General features: G+C 37.7%; 1 protein-coding gene across 1 annotated transcript in view; it reads left to right on the plus strand.

The window, feature by feature from the left end:
- The window catches only part of LOC148823740 (deoxyribonuclease-2-alpha-like), a 39,158-nt gene that overhangs the window by 17,667 nt on the left and 1,913 nt on the right, over positions 1-19,578 (plus strand). The window contains exons 5-7 of the mRNA XM_088928106.1: positions 3,622-3,706; positions 18,318-18,482; positions 19,048-19,239. Coding sequence (XP_088784232.1) covers positions 3,622-3,706; positions 18,318-18,482; positions 19,048-19,239 — 442 coding nt within the window. The remainder of the gene's footprint in view (positions 1-3,621; positions 3,707-18,317; positions 18,483-19,047; positions 19,240-19,578) is intronic.

A 19,578-nucleotide genomic window follows, 5' to 3' on the forward strand; every position in this document is an offset into this window, starting at 1 on the left:
TAATACAGTGTAATACATTTAATACTGGTGTTAATTGAAGTCGCATACGTGCAGCTTTCAAGGGTGCCAGCCTGTAGAGGCAGCACCTGTATGGAGACTTTTCGGCAGCACCGGGAGCAGTGCGACGCATTACAGGGGAGGATTGGGAGGTTAGAGACACTCCTGAAGATGCAGAAGCCGGAGACAGTGTGTACCTGCAGTCAAACGCTTGAGCAGCTGTCTCCCGGTGAGTGCCTCCCCCCACTGCGCAGGTTGCAATGCCTGGCGGAAGCTCTGCCCCCCCCAGAGCACACACCGCCTCAGGACACTCCATCTGGCTTCTCTGCTCACCACCGCCCAGGACCTGGCTGACGCTGTCCCCGCCATCTATCTCCCCTCAGGAAGCACCGTTTACACAGCGGAATTCACAGACGCCAGTGGAACGAACAATTCTCCCAGATATCCAACTGTTGCCCATCACTCAAGAGAAGGAGGGGGGGTTGTACTTGCAGTGCATCGGTATAGATGGGAAAGCCAGAGCCGACCGCTACGCCGCCCTTGTGTTTGGGGTGCTTATCATTCTCAGTGCATAACAAGGAAGATTAATAAACATAAACATAATCTCATGGTTAAATAGTCAAGTCTAGCCATGTGTGAGTCTAGTGTCACAGAGCTTCAACAGCAGATGACAACTTGTGAGTTCGATTAAGAATGAATAAAAGCATTTCATTAATAACGCGTTTGCGTTTGTCTGGGTGCTGACAAAGTAAAAAACAATTACTTTTTGACAATGAAGAACTGTGTGTGTCTCTCTCTCTGCTGGTGTTTGTAATCGTTTTTATTTTTAAATACATTTTAGCAAAGTAATGTACCATAAAAGTATTGTGAGACATATTTGGGTTAACATGTTCAGTGTTCAGTGTGTGGTCATTTGTTTGGTGCGAGTGAAGTTTTATTTAATCTCTGACCCAGGGAAAAGTGTGGTGTGGACGGCTGAGGAGAGAATGCAGGCTCGCGCTGTGTCCGTTATTCTTTTTTTCTTTTTCTGGTTTGGTCGGATAGTTTTTGTTTTTGATTTATCAATAAAGTTTGATAATCGGCCAGTGAAAGCTCTGTTGTCCTTCACATGAATGCCTGAAACATTGTACCGAACCCAGGATTTTACAGTATTTTTTCTTTAAAATACCAATAACAGCAACATACAGTTTACATAATATATTGATGTTCCAAAATTAATATCGTTTATGACCTTTATGACCTTCATTATGCTCTTCGTTAATGTCTAAGCCGGAACACATCTTTATATCTCATTTTGTATGTCTTTTTTTAAAAAAATTGTTTGCCCAGCCTAACAGTATTGTTGTTATTGTTTTTATCCTGTAAAGCGCTTTGAGGAGCCACCTTTAAAGGCGCCATATACAATAAAGTTCATTATTATTACTATTGTTAATTTGCTGGACAGAGAGGTGAACATTATTACACAGAAGACAAAGATAGCGATTTACTTTGCATTGTGCATTGTGCTGCTGTAATACAGTTTTAAATAATTAAAAGTCTAAACAGTATCAGCTTTATTTATGGGTTGTAATTTAAAAAATTTAAAAAAAGTCAAAAACCGCACTCAAAATGCAATTTATAGGTTTCTGGCAAGAGGAGACACCCAAATTTAATAATGTAATATGCCACTATTTGTGCATGAATAAGGTTATACTGCTATTTCCTTAGATACTGTACGCGATTCCATGGGGTTTTTTTTTTAATCCCCGGCGGAACCGGGCATCCATAAGAATCAAGTAATAGGTTTATTCCATGCTGAAAAAAAGAAGAAAGAAAACACATTCCATAAGAATCAGCGCTTTTATATAGCGCCTTTAAAGGTGGCTTCTCAAAACGCTTTACAGGATAAAAACAACAATAACAACAACAATATTGTATTTCATTGCACTTTGACAGATCGTCCTTAAATCAATTGTTGATTTAGTTTGACAGTAACCCTAACACTAACCCTATTTTATTTTTTCAAAGAAATGTTTGTTAAAAAAAAAAGTAATGGCTCTGGCTGGATTCAAACACCCAACATGTGATGTGTGAGTCGGGAACCTAACCCACAGCGCCACTGGCAAGGTCACATGAGGAGTGTTGAAAAAGCCCTACAGAAACATTATCAACAGACATCGTACAGCATGTACTATTCTTGTGTTGCGGTACATGAATATAATTATATCGTTATTAATTTCTTTAGATACGCGATTCCATATTATATTCCATTTTAATCAAATTCTAAAAGTATGCTTGTTGACTCCGGTATCATGTTGGTTAAAGACTTCGATGCTTAAAATGTTTAGGGAGAAATGGAATACTGGTGTGTATTTTTTCTTTAAAGTACCGAGACCAGCCATATACTGTATGTTTATGTTCCAAAATTAATATCGGTTATGGCTTTCACACGCGTTACAGTATGCTCCTATTCTTTTTTATGCTCAGCTACTAAGATTTCCCTTCAGTGGTAAAATTCCATATAAATATTCAATACTTAAACGGGCACAGTAAAGACATTTAAATCTTTCTACGACCGACCAACGCACCACGAGTGCCCCTGTCGGTCAACCAATCACGTACCGCGGTATTCTGCGTCATCTCCCATCACGATGCGCAATGACGTAGCCAATTATCCCCAGTACGTGCCTGTGCTGCGCACTTTGAATGGCTGCATCTGTAAATCCAGGGTACATTGTCTATGATTTTTTTTTGTCATAAAGAAATTACTATTGGATTTTAAAGTTTTTTTTTCCTTTCAATAGTTCGTTTTGAAACGATTCACCAGAATGTATTCTTGAGGAGAGTAATGTTTGTGAGATGCTTGCCTTGCCTCGCTTCTTTTAGTCAACTGTTGACTCTTTGTCAACTGCTGCAGTTCAATTCTACAGAGCTCTGCTGGTTTAAAATGCAGAAAATGAGCTCTAATCGCATAAGATTATTCTAGTCTTGCCACAATGCTCATGTCAAACATGGGCGACCCCTAAAAACAAGAGCTATTTTCGCTTTGTAGGCCACTACATCACCTAGAAATGATCAAGGCTGCTTGACCCATCTTCTCTTGCCACAGGTTCTGTTCATCTCCCAGAAGCACCAGTGCACCCACAGACTGGCAACAGACACTAGTATTGTTTAAGTGCCCTTTTTATTTTCTAGTGATCACAACAGTTAACACTGTCTGTCCAACACCCAGGACACATTGTACAGTGTCACAGTTCTAGAGCAGTATACAGTATGTAATACTCTTTTATGTGTTTTTGGAATCATACAGGTTTATTCTGTATAAGCTGCCAGACCACGATGAAGGAAGAGGTCTGCGATACCTCTACATGGATGACCATACCAATGGCTGGGTATATGGGAAGAAATTGGTAAATGACTCCAAGAGTGCAGTGGGGCAGACTTTGCAGCCTTTTTTGTCCTACATTCATAAAAAGGTAAGAAACCTTTATATATAATCTGTGTCATCTCCCAGAAAGTGAGGTCAGGATATACATTGTCTTTTCGATCTGTTTATTTTCACAGGCTTCTCTTATAATTCAAAAGCCTTTTGTGCAATACAAATACAGACTTTGTATTGATATTTTTTATATTCCTTCCTAAAAGACTGTGGACTTTGGGTATCTTCTATACAACGATCAACCTCCAAAGTCATTTAAACCTGCTCCTTCATCTTTTGGACACAGCAAAGGTAAGTAACATTTTATAATGTACAGATGCAGCCATTCAAAGTGCACGTTACAGACACGTACTGCAGGTGGCGTCGCGCATTGTGACGCAAGATGACGCGCGGCACCGCAGTACGTGATTGGCTGACCGACAGGGGCCCTCGTGGTCCGTTGGTCTGTCGTAGAAAGACTTACAGTAAACGTCTTTGCTGTGCCCGTTGTAGATATTGAATTTTACCACTGAAGGGAAATCTTAGTAGCTGAGCATAAAAAGAATAGGAGCATACTGTAACGCGTGTGAAGGCCATAAACGATATTAATTTTGGAACATAAACATACAGTATATGGCTGGTCTTGGTACTTTAAAGAAAAATACACACCAGTATTCCATTTCTCCCTAAACATTTTAAGCATCGAAGTCCTTAACTAAAGAGATACCGGAGTCAACAAGCATACTTTTAGAATTTGCTTAAAAGGGAATATAATATGGAATCGCGTATCTAAAGAATTTAATAACGATATGATTATATCCGTGTACTGCGACAGGGCTGTGTAGGGCTGTTTCGCCTCTCTCTTCATGCGACTTCCCTTGTAGCCTACTGGTCTACGTGCCTGATTACCAACTCACGGGTTGTGTGTTCAAATCCAGCTGGTGCTGGATTTTTCTTTTAACAAACATTTCTTCGAAAAAATAGAATAGCGATATTATGGACAATCAATTGACTTTTATATTTCAAAATATCACAACATGATCGATTCTAAGTCATTTTTGATAACAATGAATAGTCGCCTTCTTCCCTTCTTACAACGGTCCCTGCTTCTGCTTCCTGCTTCTATTGTGTGTGTGTGTGTGTGTGTGTGTGTGTGTGTGTGTGTGTGTGTGAGTGTGTGTGAGATAGAGTAAATGGCGACTGTCAGAAGATAGGACACAGCGGCTCAGGCGCCCGCTGAATGGAAAAGTGGCACTTTAATGTTCTGTATGGCTAATACTAAAGCCAATACTAATATTCAATACTTTAATATCCTTTTCTGTATGTTTAACAATAGTGGGTACTGGCCTAATTCGTCCCTGCTCCCGTTGTTAGGTGTTAATGTGTTGTTAAGTGTGAATTTGTACCTGTTTCCCTGAGGTCTGGCTTTTTTTCTGGAAAACCATAACTCTGGTCTTGTCCAGATTGACTGTCGGCGCCCAGGTCTGACAGTGCTGCTACAGCAGTGCCAGGTTCTGGCGCAGCCTCTGTTCTGTGGGCGACAGCGGGACCAGGTCGTCTGCACAGAGCAGGAACTCGATTTCCATAATTAATGCAGATCAGTAAATCAAGGGACAAAACAATTATTGCGCCCGGGTCCTCAATGGGCTTTGACATGCTAATGGGTTGGTTTAACAGTCCGGGTGTGGCAAGCCTCCAATGTCTCCCGACTTCGGCAAAAGGCACCTAGCCTTCCTAGGATTGTTGACCGGGGCGGGGGACATTCGGGGATGTAAGTCTGAGAAAGACAGTCTCACGTTTGTGGACAGTCTGTCCACAAACAAAACATGTAAAAAAAACAATTACTTTTTGTCAATGGAATCCGGTGTGTGTGTCTCTCTCTGCTGGATGTCCCTCTCACTCTCTGCTGAATGAATAAAAGCATTTTATTAAAAACGCGTTTGCGTTTGTCTGGTATTTACTTTGGTCCCTTTTAACTGTTTTTCGATCTACTGTATTGCTTTGAGATGCCACTTTTAAAGGTGATATGTAAAATAAAGTTTTTTATTATTGTTATAGAGAAACATGATCAGATTTTCCCTGGTTCAGAAAAAAAGATCTAAAGTGCTACACCTAACATTCTTAATTCGATGTATTTAAAGCAGTGAACTACTGTAGGTGTAACATAACATTCAGAAATACAATCGAGAATAGTTTTGTGGTGTTTGTTTAGATGAAACGTTCCTAAAACGTATAACGTAACAAAATTAAAGACGATTAAAATCTGTAATCTTTCCACTTGTACCGTATGTCATCGGAAAGTTTCTGCTTTGTGTAAGGATAGTAATCTTAAGTGGTGAGAAAGCTGTGCTCAATGTATTTAAGGGACTTAAAAGTAAAAGGAGATGCTTCATATTGCTTGACTAATTTTAAAAACTACAGATGCAGCCATTCAAAGTGCGCGTTACAGACACGTACCGCAGGTGGCGTCGCTCAGTGTGACGCAAGATGACGCGTGGCACCGCAGTACGTGATTGGTTGACCAACAGGGGCACTCGTGGTCCGTTGGTCTGTTGTAGAAAGACTTACAGTAAACGTCTTTGCTGTGCCCGTTGTAGATATTGAATTTTACCACTGAAGGGAAATCTTAGTAGCTGAGCATAAAAAGAATAGGAGCATACTGTAACGCGTGTGAAGGCCATAAACGATATTAATTTTGGAACATAAACATACAGTATATAGCTGGTCTTGGTACTTTAAAGAAAAAAATACACACCAGTATTCCATTTCTCCCTAAACATTTTAAGCTTTGAAGTCTTTAACTAACGTGATACCGGAGTCAACAAGCATACTTTTAGAATTTGCTTAAAAGGGAATATAATATGGAATCACGTATCTAAAGAATTTAATAACGGTATTCGTGTGCTGCGACAGGGCTGTGTAGGGCTGTTTCGCCTGCCTGTTCATGCGAGCTGTCTTGTAGCCGACTGGTCTAGGTGCGTGACTACCAGCTGGCAGGTTGTGTGTTCGAATCCAGCTGGTGCTGGACGTTTCTTTTAACAAACATTTCTTCAAAAAAATAGAATAGCGATATTATGGACAATCAATTGACTTTTATATTTCAAAATATCGCAACATGATCGATATTTGCGATATTTTGAACATATCTTCCCTTCTGACAGCGGTTCCTACTTCTATTGTGTGTGTGTGTGCAACAGAGTAAATTTTTATAGAGAAATGGAGGCTGGACAGTATGCGTTACAATATAAACATTTATATTGATTTAAATCGTGTTCTGATTTAAATCGCAAACGCGTGTTTAATTATATGTGTTTTTTAATCATAATCAGGCTAATGCAACATAAATTGATACAGTATCTTTGTCTTCTAAGTATCTTAATAAACTTTCAGCATAGCTTTCTACCCGTTTAGATTTATATTTCTTGGGATTTTGGGATCAAACGTGGAAGGATTAGATTATAATCGTTTTTATTTGTCAAATACGTGATTGTATTTCTGAATGTTATGTGACACCTACAGTAGTTCACTGCTTTAAATACATCGAATTAAGAAAGTTATGTGTAGCACTTTAGATCTTTTTTCTGAACCAGGGAAAATCTGATCATGTTTCTCTATAACAATAATAAAAAACTTTATTTTACATATCGCCTTTAAAAGTGGCATCTCAAAGCAATACAGTAGATCGAAAAACAGTTAAAAGGGACCAAATTAAATACCAGACAATCGCAAACGCGTTTTCAATAAAATTATTTTATTCATTCAGCAGTTTGTGAGAGGGACATCCAGCAGGGAGAGACACACACACCAGTTTTCATTGACAAAATTGTTTTTTTTTCAATTCCTCTTGTCTAACAGGAATGTTTTGTTTGTGGACAGACTGTTAGACAAGAGGAAAAGACCGCCTCCTCCTACGAAGCATTAATCGCGTATCTAAGGAAACTTTGCAGTATACCTTTGTTCATGCACATCATTATACAGTACAGTATCTCAATTTGTATTTCGATAAAAAAAATCGTTTGCCCAGCCACTACTGTTGTTATTGTTTTTATCCTGTAAAGCGTTTCCTTTTTCTGCGTTTTCCATTTCCTTTTTCTGATCACTCGCTTTCTGGATACACATCTCACCTGTCCTGTTCTTTGTTTTCCTGGTTTGCTGATTATGCCTGCTGCGGTCCACTCCTACCCTCACACCTAAAGAATACTATTTTAAATTTCTTGGCGCAGTTCATTAACCCTTGTATGTGCTGTCCGCGCCGAAAATGCAATTAAAAAAAAGTCAAAAAACGCACTCAAAATACAATTTATAGCTTAATAAGATACACTCCACAGGCAAAATTAAAGACAAAATTAAAGACGATTAAAATCTGTAATCTTTCCACTTGTACTGTGAGTCATCGGACAGTTTCTGCTTTGTGTAAGGATGGTGAGAAAGCTGTGCTCAATGTATTTAAGGGACTTAAAAGTTAAAGGAGATGCTTCATATTGCTTGACTAATTTTAAAAACCAAGTTATAAATGCAGACGCTCCCTCGGTGCCGCGCCGGGTGTAAATATCAAAGTATACATTCCCAACAAGAATTGTACCCATCTGTCATGCAAATAAAACACCTTGAATTGAATTGAATTGAGGGAGAGAGGGGGGTAGTGTTCTGATTTAAATCGCAAACGCGTGTTTAATTATGTGTGTTTTTTAATCATAATCAGGCTAATGCATTTCTACATTTTCTGTATGAACCAGCTTAGAGGTTCATACAGAAAGACAGCTTGTGTTTAAATTGAGTGTAAGGTAATTTATGCTTCTAAAGTCATGGTCAGCATTTATTATTGTACTGTGCTGTAAACTTTTTCTGTGTCTAGTCACATTATTTTATAGCGTTTTTATTGCGTTATTAAATCCGGTGGCGCTGTGTGTTAGTTTCCTGACTCCCATTATTTAAACTGCGACACTGATCATTCATCTCTAAATAAACTTTATTTTATATAGCGTTTTAAGCGAATAGGTAATTAGATTGCTCATAAACCTAATCGCTTTTTCTACATAAACACAGCGTGATTGCTCTCTGAAAATGCTTTTCCTTTATTTTTAAAGTAGGCTCAGATTTCAACTATAGATCGTATTATTATAAACTTTCTTGGAAAAATGTATTTTATGTAAACCATGTTTGCTATTAATTCATTTAGGGCTAAAATACGTTCATTGTCTTCCAATCGAGTCGAGTTGACATTGGAAGCCTGCCACACCCGGACTGTTAAACCAACGCATTAGCACGTCAAAGCCCGTATTGGTATTGAGCCAGTATTGTCTTTAGTATTCCCCCCCTCTCCCCTCAATTCAATTCAATTCAAGGTGTTTTATTTGCATGACAGATGGGTACAAGCAGTGTTGGGTATGTATATTGTAACGCTTACGGCAGACAGGCACTGTGTAAGAGCCGGCGCACCAGAGCAGCGCACCGAGGGAGCGTCTGCATTTATAACTTAGTTTTTAAAATTAGTCAAGCAATATGAAGCATCTCCTTTTACATTTAAGTCCCTTAAATACATTGAGCACAGCTTTCTCACCACTTAAGATTGCTTTTGATACCATCCTTACACAAAGCAGAAGGGAGATCTTAGTGCCTGAGCATAAAAAGAATAGGAGCATACTGCAACGCGTGTGAAGTCCATAAACGATATTAATTTTGGAACTTAAACATACAGTATATGGCTGGTCTCGGTACTTTAAAGAAAACATACACACCAGTATTCCATTTCTCCCTAAACATTTTAAGCATCGAAGTCTTTAACTAACGCGATACCGGAGTCAACAAGCATACTTTTAGAATTTGATTAAAAGGGAATATAATATGGAATCGCGTATCTCAAGAAATTAATAACGATATAATTATATTCATGTTGCAAAAGAACTGCAACGGACATAAAAACTCCCTTGCTTTTAACAGAGCGTTCCATAATTTCTAACTACGAAAATGCCAGGTGAAAGGATTTGTAAACATATTTTGTTAAAGCGAGTCAGTTTTTTCCGCAACACATAAAAGACATTTTTCCAAGAAAGTTTAGCCTTTGTCACTAATGAAACCACTAAATAAAGACATAAATATAGAAATCTTAAGATTTGTTCTATTTAATGTTGGTAGCAGGATGAACTGTCAGAGTGTATATTTTGTCGCAGAGTTGCTGCAAGATGTTAACAGTGAAAAGGTATTTAGAAATGAGTTATTTCAAGATGAAAATTTTCAGAATAATTGGAAATCTAGCAGGATAGAGAAAGCACAGAAAACTGGCAGTTAGATTGATCAGATTAGTATGAAAAGTCATTTAGCAAAGGGAATGAGAAGAGTGACAAACTAGTATACTTTAGATCTTTTTAAATCTGATCATGTTTCCCTATAACAATAATAAAAAACTTTATTTGATATATCACCATTAAAGGTGGCATCTCAAAGCAATACAGTAGATGTAAAAACAGATAAAAGGACCACAGATTACAAAGTAAATGCATATAAGAAAGACAAGCAGTTAGAGGTGCTACCAAAATTAGAAAATGAAGCAGATACAGACACTAAGTCTTCTGAAAAGAAAGGTTCTGAGGTTAGATTTAAACTGGCCCTGGTGTGTGTGTGTTTGTGTCTGTCTGTCCTGTGATGGACTGGCGCTATGTCCAGGGTGTATTCTGCCTTGTGTCCGTCGCTTACTGGGATAGGCTCCAAATCCTCTGTACTGGATAAAGAGATTAGAAATGGATGGAAGTAAAGGCACTGTGTGGATGGAACTATACACAGTGTTAGAAACCCACTATGAAATGGCAGCATCTCACTGAGAATAAAACATTTTATAGGGCTGGCTTAAGGAAACAGCCTTTCCACCTCTCTTGCACATCAGTATCCATACCTAGTTATTTAAACAAATTGCCTCTAATTATAAACATCTTAATATGCTGGCTCTGTGGATCCACATCAGCTATGTTTGCCCATTCCTTCAATTCATGTGCATCCAACACACAGTTCAAAGCTAGAAACTACACAAAATCTAAAATATGAGCTCTACTTGCCACTTACAATACCAACAGTACCAGCTAACTTTAGTAGTGACATTTTCATGGATCTTTTTAACAATAAAATTTACAACATCAGACTTCAGACACAATTAAACAGGCCTCAAAAAAGTCTGGTACAAACATTTTCAGCATGGAATAAACCTTTACTTTAATGGTATAAACCTTAAATGGATTCATATTCTCAATAAGATTTGGTGCTCAGTAACATGACTTAGAAAATGACAGAAGACATACGTATCATGCTTATCCTTCTATTTTTCATAATCGTAAACTCCTTAAGGCAGTTACATTTTCTCTGTTCTGACCTGGAGTTACAGAGAAATTTAAATTCTAATAAGAGATTTGTAATGAGGAAAGTCATACCAATCACTCATACCAGGATTTGCAATTACAATACAAATACTTTCTTTCTGTATGTGTTTATTTTGCAGTTTGAGTCTATGGCATTCCTTTGGGGGTCTATACTCCAAGGCATGACTTTTTTATGGGAACATGACATTTTTTTAAAGTCTTTTAATGCAAGCTTCATATAAACCCTTAGCAGTGGTTACTGTCTGGAGCAGGTACTTGAATGGCACAGATTCATTGAAATGATTCAATTTCTTTTGAAAATATTTGGGATAATACATATTCCAGAAATCACAGCCGTTGAATTATCCAGAAATTAATTTCTCTCAGGGTGTATTTAACCCCTCATGGATGGCATTGTATGAAATGAGTTTGTAGTTCCCCATTTGCCTCTATTATGAGATGCTGTGGACACTATTTTATACATTTTAGGAGTGTCCATAGGAAGGTATGTTCTAGAAAGAGTGAACTTCTGTTTTGCCATTATTTTTAATAGGGGCGTTACATGTTTACACTTGGTGCTCCTACTAGAGGAGAGGATATGATTAATCTAGGCTTATCACAGAAACTGAAACACATCTGGTTGGTGAGTCTACTGTGGGTAAAATGTTACTGGTACCGCATGTTGTAAAGCTCGGTATTTTCTCTCTTGGCCTGACTTTTTTTAATGTCTGAGTGTTAGAATCCATGTTGTTGCTGGTAAGGGAATGGTAGGTGCTGTGATTGACACAGTCAAAGCCTTGTACAGAGATACCATTGTAGCTGTTTGACAGTATTTTAGATGCCCTTAGTTAAAAGCATGGGAGGAAGTACTGCCAAGGGAAGGGGGGGGAGCAAGGATTTTTTCTTTGAGTTTGTGAGGTTATTTTTTGTTATATTGTGTTTCAGAAAGCAAGAAAATAAGATTTACTGTATGATAAAAAGAGAAAGAGCTGGAGTAGATCCTCAGATCAGTTTGCTACCAGCAATCAAACAAAAAAATGGAAAGAATTGTCTCCTCCTGATTGGAACCTTTCTTACTGTCTTATTATAATTTATCAGGCTACCTTTTAATTTCCACTGAGAGAAGGAAGTCACTTGTCATGCAGCTATTTTATTCTTCATTGCACAATATGCTCTAAGTTAGCAAATGAAACATGAAATAAATCAAGAATACGATTAACATGAATGTATAAACATCCAAACTATACTTTATCACATTTAATTATTGGGTTAGCTTTTTATTGAGCCAAAATGTTATAAATGTGTGAACGTCTGTAAAATGGAAATATTTATATTTTTCTCTTTTCTGTTACCTGCCTGACAGCATTTTGTATCCCATTCTGTATATTACTGGAAAATATTAGACCCAACCTAAAGAATTCATGGGGGTAGTGGGACACAGTACTGCAAAGAGTCTCCTAAAGGGACAGAGCTATTAGTACTTATGTGTTTGAGTCTGGAGAATATAGTAAACTCTAAACATTAAGGGAATGCATGGAATCGGAAAATATAAATTGCATAGTACACAAGACTTAACTGGTTTTATTCTAGGAAAGCAGACAAGACTGAGTCATGGGACTCAGAGGATCCAAGGCTAGACTGAGTATAATAGGCTTCGGGCTTCTATTGTGACATCTACTGTAAATTACAGAAATGTTAAAAGTAAACAAAATAAAGTAACTAAAATGTGGTCTGAAATCACCCCTTTAGACACCCCTTTTACTTCACTGGTGTCAGATATGAAAGGCAATAGTCTCCCGTTCTGTCTGCTGTGTGTTGCAGCAGAGGGACTCCCTGCAGCTGAAAGGGGCAGAGTAACTTGCATGCCCTCTAGTACAGTTTACACATGCACGACTTTAAAAACTAGCAAGACAGGTTTCAATTCACATTAGCTGGCGAGCCTTGTTAAAAAAACGAATGATAATGTAACATGCCACTGTTCATGAACAAAGTTATACTGAGATTTCCTAAGATACGCGATTAAAAAATAAATAAATAAAAATTTGAATCTCCTGCGGAACACATTCCATAAGAATCAGCGGTTTTACAGTATATATCGCCTTTAAAGGTGGCTTCTCAAAACGCTTTACGGGATAAAAACAACCAGAACAGCAGCAACAACAATATTGTATTTCGTTGCATTTTGAAAACCAAGTAATAACTTAACTATACAGTACGTGCAAACGTTTTGTATGTTGCTGTCGTGAATGCCTGCGTACCCATAAGTATCTTATTTGCCTTGAGTCTGTCTACAGTATCTCTGTCCCACTACCCCCCTCTCTCCCTCAATTCAATTCAATTCAAGGTGTTTTATTTGCATGAAAGATGGGTACAATTCTTGTTGGGAATGTATACTTTGATATTTACACCCGGCGCGGCACCGAGGGAGCGTCTGCATTTATAACTTGGTTTTTAAAATTAGTCAAGCAATATTAAGCATCTCCTTTAACTTTTAAGTCCCTTAAATACATTGAGCACAGCTTTCTCACCATCCTTACACAAAGCAGAAACTGTCCGATGACTCACAGTACAAGTGGAAAGATTACAGATTTTAATCGTCTTTAATTTTGTCTTTAATTTTGCCTGTGGAGTGTATCTTATTAAGCTATAAATTGTATTTTGAGCGCGTTTTTTGACTTTTTTTTAATTGCATTTTTGGCGCGGACAGCACATACAAGGGTTAATGAACTGCGCCAAGAAATTTAAAATAGTATTCTTTAGGTGTGAGGGTAGGAGTGGACCGCAGCAGGCATAATCAGCAAACCAGGAAAACAAAGAACAGGACAGGTGAGATGTGTATCCAGAAAGCGAGTGATCAGAAAAAAGAAATGGAAAACGCAGAAAAAGGAAACGCTTTACAGGATAAAAACAATAACAACAGTAGTGGCTGGGCAAACGATTTTTTTTATCGAAATACAAATTGAGATACTGTACTGTATAATGATGTGCATGAACAAAGGTATACTGCAATTTTCCTTAGATACGCGATTAATGCTTCGTAGGAGGAGGCGGTCTTTTCCTCTTGTCTAACAGTCTGTCCACAAACAAAACATTCCTGTTAGACAAGAGGAATTGAAAAAAAACAATTTTGTCAATGAAAACCGGTGGGTGTGTCTCCCCTGCTGGATGTCCCTCTCACAAACTGCTGAATGAATAAAATAATTTTATTGAAAACGCGTTTGCGATTGTCTGGTATTTAATTTGGTCCCTTTTAACTGTTTTTCGATCTACTGTATTGCTTTGAGATGCCACTTTTAAAGGCGATATGTAAAATAAAGTTTTTTATTATTGTTATAGAGAAACATGATCAGATTTTCCCTGGTTCAGAAAAAAGATCTAAAGTGCTACACATAACTTTCTTAATTCGATGTATTTAAAGCAGTGAACTACTGTAGGTGTCACATAACATTCAGAAATACAATCACGTATTTGACAAATAAAAACGATTATAATCTAATCCTTCCACGTTTGATCCCAAAATCCCAAGAAATATAAATCTAAACGGGTAGAAAGCTATGCTGAAAGTTTATTAAGATACTTAGAAGACAAAGATACTGTATCAATTTATGTTGCATTAGCCTGATTATGATTAAAAAACACATATAATTAAACACGCGTTTGCGATTTAAATCAGAACACGATTTAAATCAATATAAATGTTTATATTGTAACGCATACTGTCCAGCCTCCATTTCTCTATAAAAATTTACTCTGTTGCACACACACACACAATAGAAGCAGGAACCGCTGTCAGAAGGGAAGATATGTTCAAAATATCGCAAATATCGATCATGTTGCGATATATTGAAATATAAAAGTCAATTGATTGTCCATAATATCGCTATTCTATTTTTTCGAAGAAATGTTTGTTAAAAGAAAAGTCCAGCACCAGCTGGATTTGAACACACAACCTGCCAGCTGGTAGTCACGCACCTAGACCAGTCGGCTACAAGACAGCTTGCATGAATAGGCAGGCGAAACAGCCCTACACAGCCCTGTCGCAGCACACGAATACCGTTATTAAATTCTTTAGATACGCAATTCCATATTATATTAGCAGAAAAGCTTAAAACTACCACTTTTTCACACGCTATTTCACATGCTAGTTAAATACTTCGATGCTTAAAATCGTTAGGGAGAAATGGAATACTGGTGTGTATTTTTCCTTTAAAGTGCCGATTCCTGGAATCTGACTGGCTGACACCCCTCTGAAGTGGTTCCATAAAATCTGGTATACGGAAAAGAAAGCGTTGATAAATACAAGTGTCTTTTAATACACTCTTTGCTGTGCTGTTGAGGATCCTTGTGATATTTTAAGCTCTAGTTGAATGATAGGTGTCGCATTTTAAATCATTTTCGTAGTTAGAAATTATGAAACGCCCTGTTAAAAGCAAGGAAGTTTTTATGCCCGTTGAAGTAAAACAAAATGCCTGACAAAGTATGGCTTGGACAGATTCCAAGCGCTTGTACAAATGTGCTAAAGAAATTATACTTTGAGTATACAGCTTGTCCAAAGTCATCCATTATTAATACTATTAGTAATATCTTCAGTAAAGGCTTTGATGCATAAATATTTCTGATAAAGGTAGGTTGTGTACTTTTGTCCAACTGAGCAATCTTGCTTTCATAAAATATACCAACATTTTAATGACTGATGATTAACATGCTGTAATACACAGTTCAAAATTAAAGGCTCGAAAGCTGTACATGAGAGTTAAGCTCCCCCTGGCGGTTTTACAAGGCGACGCCGGATAGTTAACCACGTGACACCACGTTAACTGCGTCATACCGCGTGATACTGCGACACGCCCACCGGGGTATGCCGCGAAATACCTCACTCATTTTGAATGGCTGCATCTGTAAGTTATAAATGCAGACGCTCCCTCGGTACCGCGCCGGGTGTAAATATTAAAATATACATTCGTCCCGGTCACAGGCCGAAGAGCGCCCGGCTGGGGTGCGCGGGGAAGAGCAGGACACTAGTGAAAGGCGGGGTTTAGGAAGGCGTACAGTCTGGGCAGGTATAGATTACACTTTTCTAAAACGTATTTGAAAAATAAAAACGATTACAATCTAATCCTTCCACGTTTGATCCCAAAATCCCAAGAAATATAAATCTAAACGGGTAGAAAGCTATGCTGAAAGTTTATTAAGATACCTAGAAGACAGAGATACTGTATCAATTTATGTTGCATTAGCCTGATTATGATTAAAAAAACACATATAATTAAACACGCGTTTGCGATTTAAATCAAAACACGATTTAAATCAATATAAATGTTTATATTGTATCGCATACTGTCCAGCCTCCATTTCTCTATAAAAATTTACTCTATTACACACACACACACACAATAGAAGCAGGAAGCAGAAGCAGGGACCGTTGTCAGAAGGGAAGAAGGTGACTATTCATTGTTATCAAAAATGACTTAGAATCGATCATGTTGTGATATTTTGAAATATAAAAGTCAATTGATTGTCCATAATATCGCTATTCTATTTTTTCGAAGAAATGTTTGTTAAGAGAAAAGTCCAGCACCAGCTGGATTTGAACACACAACCCGTGAGTTGGTAAGCGGGCACGTAGACCAGTAGGCTACAAGGGAAGTCACATGAAGAGAGAGGCGAAACAGCCCTACACAGCCCTGTCGCAGTACACGAATATAATCATATCGTTATTAAATTCTTTAGATACGCGATTCCATATTATATTAGCAGAAAAGCTTAAAACTACCACTTTTTCACACGCTATTTCACATGCTAGTTAAATACTTTGATGCTTGAAATGTTTAGGGAGAAATGGAATACCGGTGTGTATTTTTCCTTTAAAGTACCGATTCCTGGAATCTGACTGGCTGACACCCTTCTGAAGTGGTTCCATAAAATCTGGTATACGGAAAAGAAAGCATTGATAAAAAAAGCCTGGATTCTCATGTATCTCATACAAGTATCTTTTAATACAGTCTTTGCTGTGCTCTTGAGGATCCTTGTGATATTTTGAGCTCTAGTTGAATGATAAGTGTCGCATTTTAAATCATTTTCGTAGTTAGAAATTATGAAACGCCCTGTTAAAAGCAAGGGAGTTTTTATGCCCGTTGAAGTAAAACAAAATGCCTGACAAAGTATGGCTTGGGCAGATTCCAAGCGCTTGTACAAATGTGCTAAAGAAATTATACTTTGAGTATACAGCTTGTCCAAAGTCATTCATTATTAATACTATTAGTAATATCTTCGGTAAAGGCTTTGATGCATAAATATTTCTGATAAAGGTAGGTTGTGTACTTTTGTCCAACTGAGCAATCTTGCTTTCATAAAATATACCAACATTTTAATGACTGATGATTAACATGCTGTAATACACAGTTCAAAATTAAAAGCTCAAATGCTGTACATGAGAGGTTAAGCTCCCCCTGGCGGTTTTACAAGGTGATGCTGGATAGTTTCCGGCATGACGTCAAATGACGTCGATTAACCGCGTGATACCGCGTGATACCGCGACACGCCCACCGGGGTATGCCGTGAAATACCCCACCCATTTTGAATGGCTGCATCTGTACAAGACAGAAGGACACAGAAAATGGGGGGGGGAAAAAACATCACAGACAGCACAACAAACAATATAATTGTATCTGTAATACTTGCTGGGTTTGCTTGCTTATTCCTATGATTAAAGCCAAGTGCAATGTTTGCTACATATGCAGGATGTGAATTGTTCATTTTATATATATCTAAAATAAAATATTTTAAAATTTACACTATTTCAGGGTAGAACATTTACATGTGTGATTCTGCAGATTTTGTCCAAATCATTGATTCAGTAGAAAACATTTATTTGATGATTTACTGTGTATGGTCAAGACATGATGGAACGTCCGAAGTATATACTGTGTCTGAAGAATACCAACACAAGCTTTCTGTGTTTTCTGGTTTTAAAACTTGAATCATAAAGCTTTAAAGTATATATTTCCATCTTGTTTTTGTTCATTATTTTTTTTCCCATTTACATTTCTTTGACTGAGGCATCACATAAGCTAAGAACAAATCTGTTGCCATCAGAGCTTTTTCTCCTGGTGAAAATCACTGAGTTTAAAAACACTTCTGTAAGTCAATATAATACTGATGTTTATAATAAAAGATTCATCTGCTGGGTAAAACAAAACTAAAGATGCTTGTTTTGGGCTCTAGGTTTCTATTGAATTGAATTTACAGTAGCCCATTTCTAAATGAATACAGTAAATTAAATTGTTGAGATTAAGAAATAAATCTACATACTTCATGGCCAATTGTCAGTTCAAGAGAACTGAAAATAATTAATAGGATTAAGAATAGTCCTATTTTGGACTATGGTTTTCAATTCTCTTAATCTGACTTTTGATCTGAATTGATTAATTGACTTCGTCAGCTGGGAGCAGGCTTGATAATGGACTCTGTTCAAAAAGAGCAGACTTGTCCTTTAAAAACATTGAAACTGAAAAACCAGACGGATCAAAAACGATCAAATTTTGAGATTTGAATGTATCTTGTGTGACCTTTTTCAGGGATTGTGATGTTAGACAGACAGACAGGAGTGTGGCTGGTTCACAGCACCCCGGAGCTTCCAGATGTGAAAAATCATTCTACATCATTCTGGCCCTCCAGTGGGCATGAAAATGCACAGACCTTCTTCTGCGGGACTTACACATACAGCACCTTCAAGGACATAGGTAGGTGTTCACATGTACATACAGCTGTGTGAAGCTTTTCTTGAACAACTTTGATTGCTGAGCTTTAGTATGTCCATGGCATTGACATCGCAGCTGTCTATCACTTTCTGAAAGCCTTTGGTACAATTTTTCCAGATTTTAAGATTCAAGTATTGGTTATTTGCAGTTTTTGTTCTGGTTTGGTGCACCTTTTCTTTTCCTATTCTAAATTTACCTGTGGGGCAAAAACCAGTCTATTCTGTTATTTTCTGTTGGTGGTTCAATTACATATGAACGCTTAATATAACCCTGAGAATAGGTGGACACTAATAGACTTACACCTCATTGTGTATACAGATGAAAATAAATATCGAAATAGCCTTAGACTTTCTAATTGAATCTAAATGATGTGTATTGTGGCTGCTGAAAATGTATGTCAACATTTTAGAACTTGGAGGATAGTTTAACAAATGAAAATAAATAAAGGTAACTCTCCAAACTAATGGAAAAAGAAAGGGGGCATTTGACCTGGATGTATGAAAATGCCATACTTACTCTTGGTTATTTTTCATTCTTGTCTCTACAGCTGTGCAACTCCAGTATATCCATGTATACTCTTTTGACTATCACATCCCCCAAACCTTCCACAGAGACCTTCAGTGTGTGGCTCAGAGAACATGCTATCCCAGGAAAGAGCCTTGGTTTAAGCAGCTGCCCCTGACATCTTTAGCAGGGGAAACTTTCACCAGCTTTGCAAAATACTCTAGATTTAACGACGGTGAGCACCACTTCTTCCCTCTCGAATCTCAATTCCTTTTCATGAAGTTTCTGATAAATGCAAGTCGATCTGAAATTTCCCTTATGCAAATGGCACTACCACCCATACCAATGCCAGATATTGGTTTTAAGATTAAACAAAACGTATTTTTCTGTTCTACAACTTACTTCAGACATCCCCCTTCATTCGCATTTCTTTTCAAAAGCTGCTCAAACAATGTGTGAGATGGGGGGAAAACAACATTGCGAAGGCACAAAACCTGTCAGTGTTCAGAAAAAGAAAGCCAAGGCAGAGCTAGAGTCTGCAAAACAAAAAAATCAGTAAAGTCTATGGATCACG

The sequence above is a fragment of the Atractosteus spatula genome, chromosome 11 (genome assembly GCF_055471065.1).
Source record: "Atractosteus spatula isolate fAtrSpa1 chromosome 11, fAtrSpa1.hap1, whole genome shotgun sequence".
In the NCBI taxonomy this organism is placed as follows: Eukaryota; Metazoa; Chordata; class Actinopteri; order Semionotiformes; family Lepisosteidae; genus Atractosteus; species Atractosteus spatula.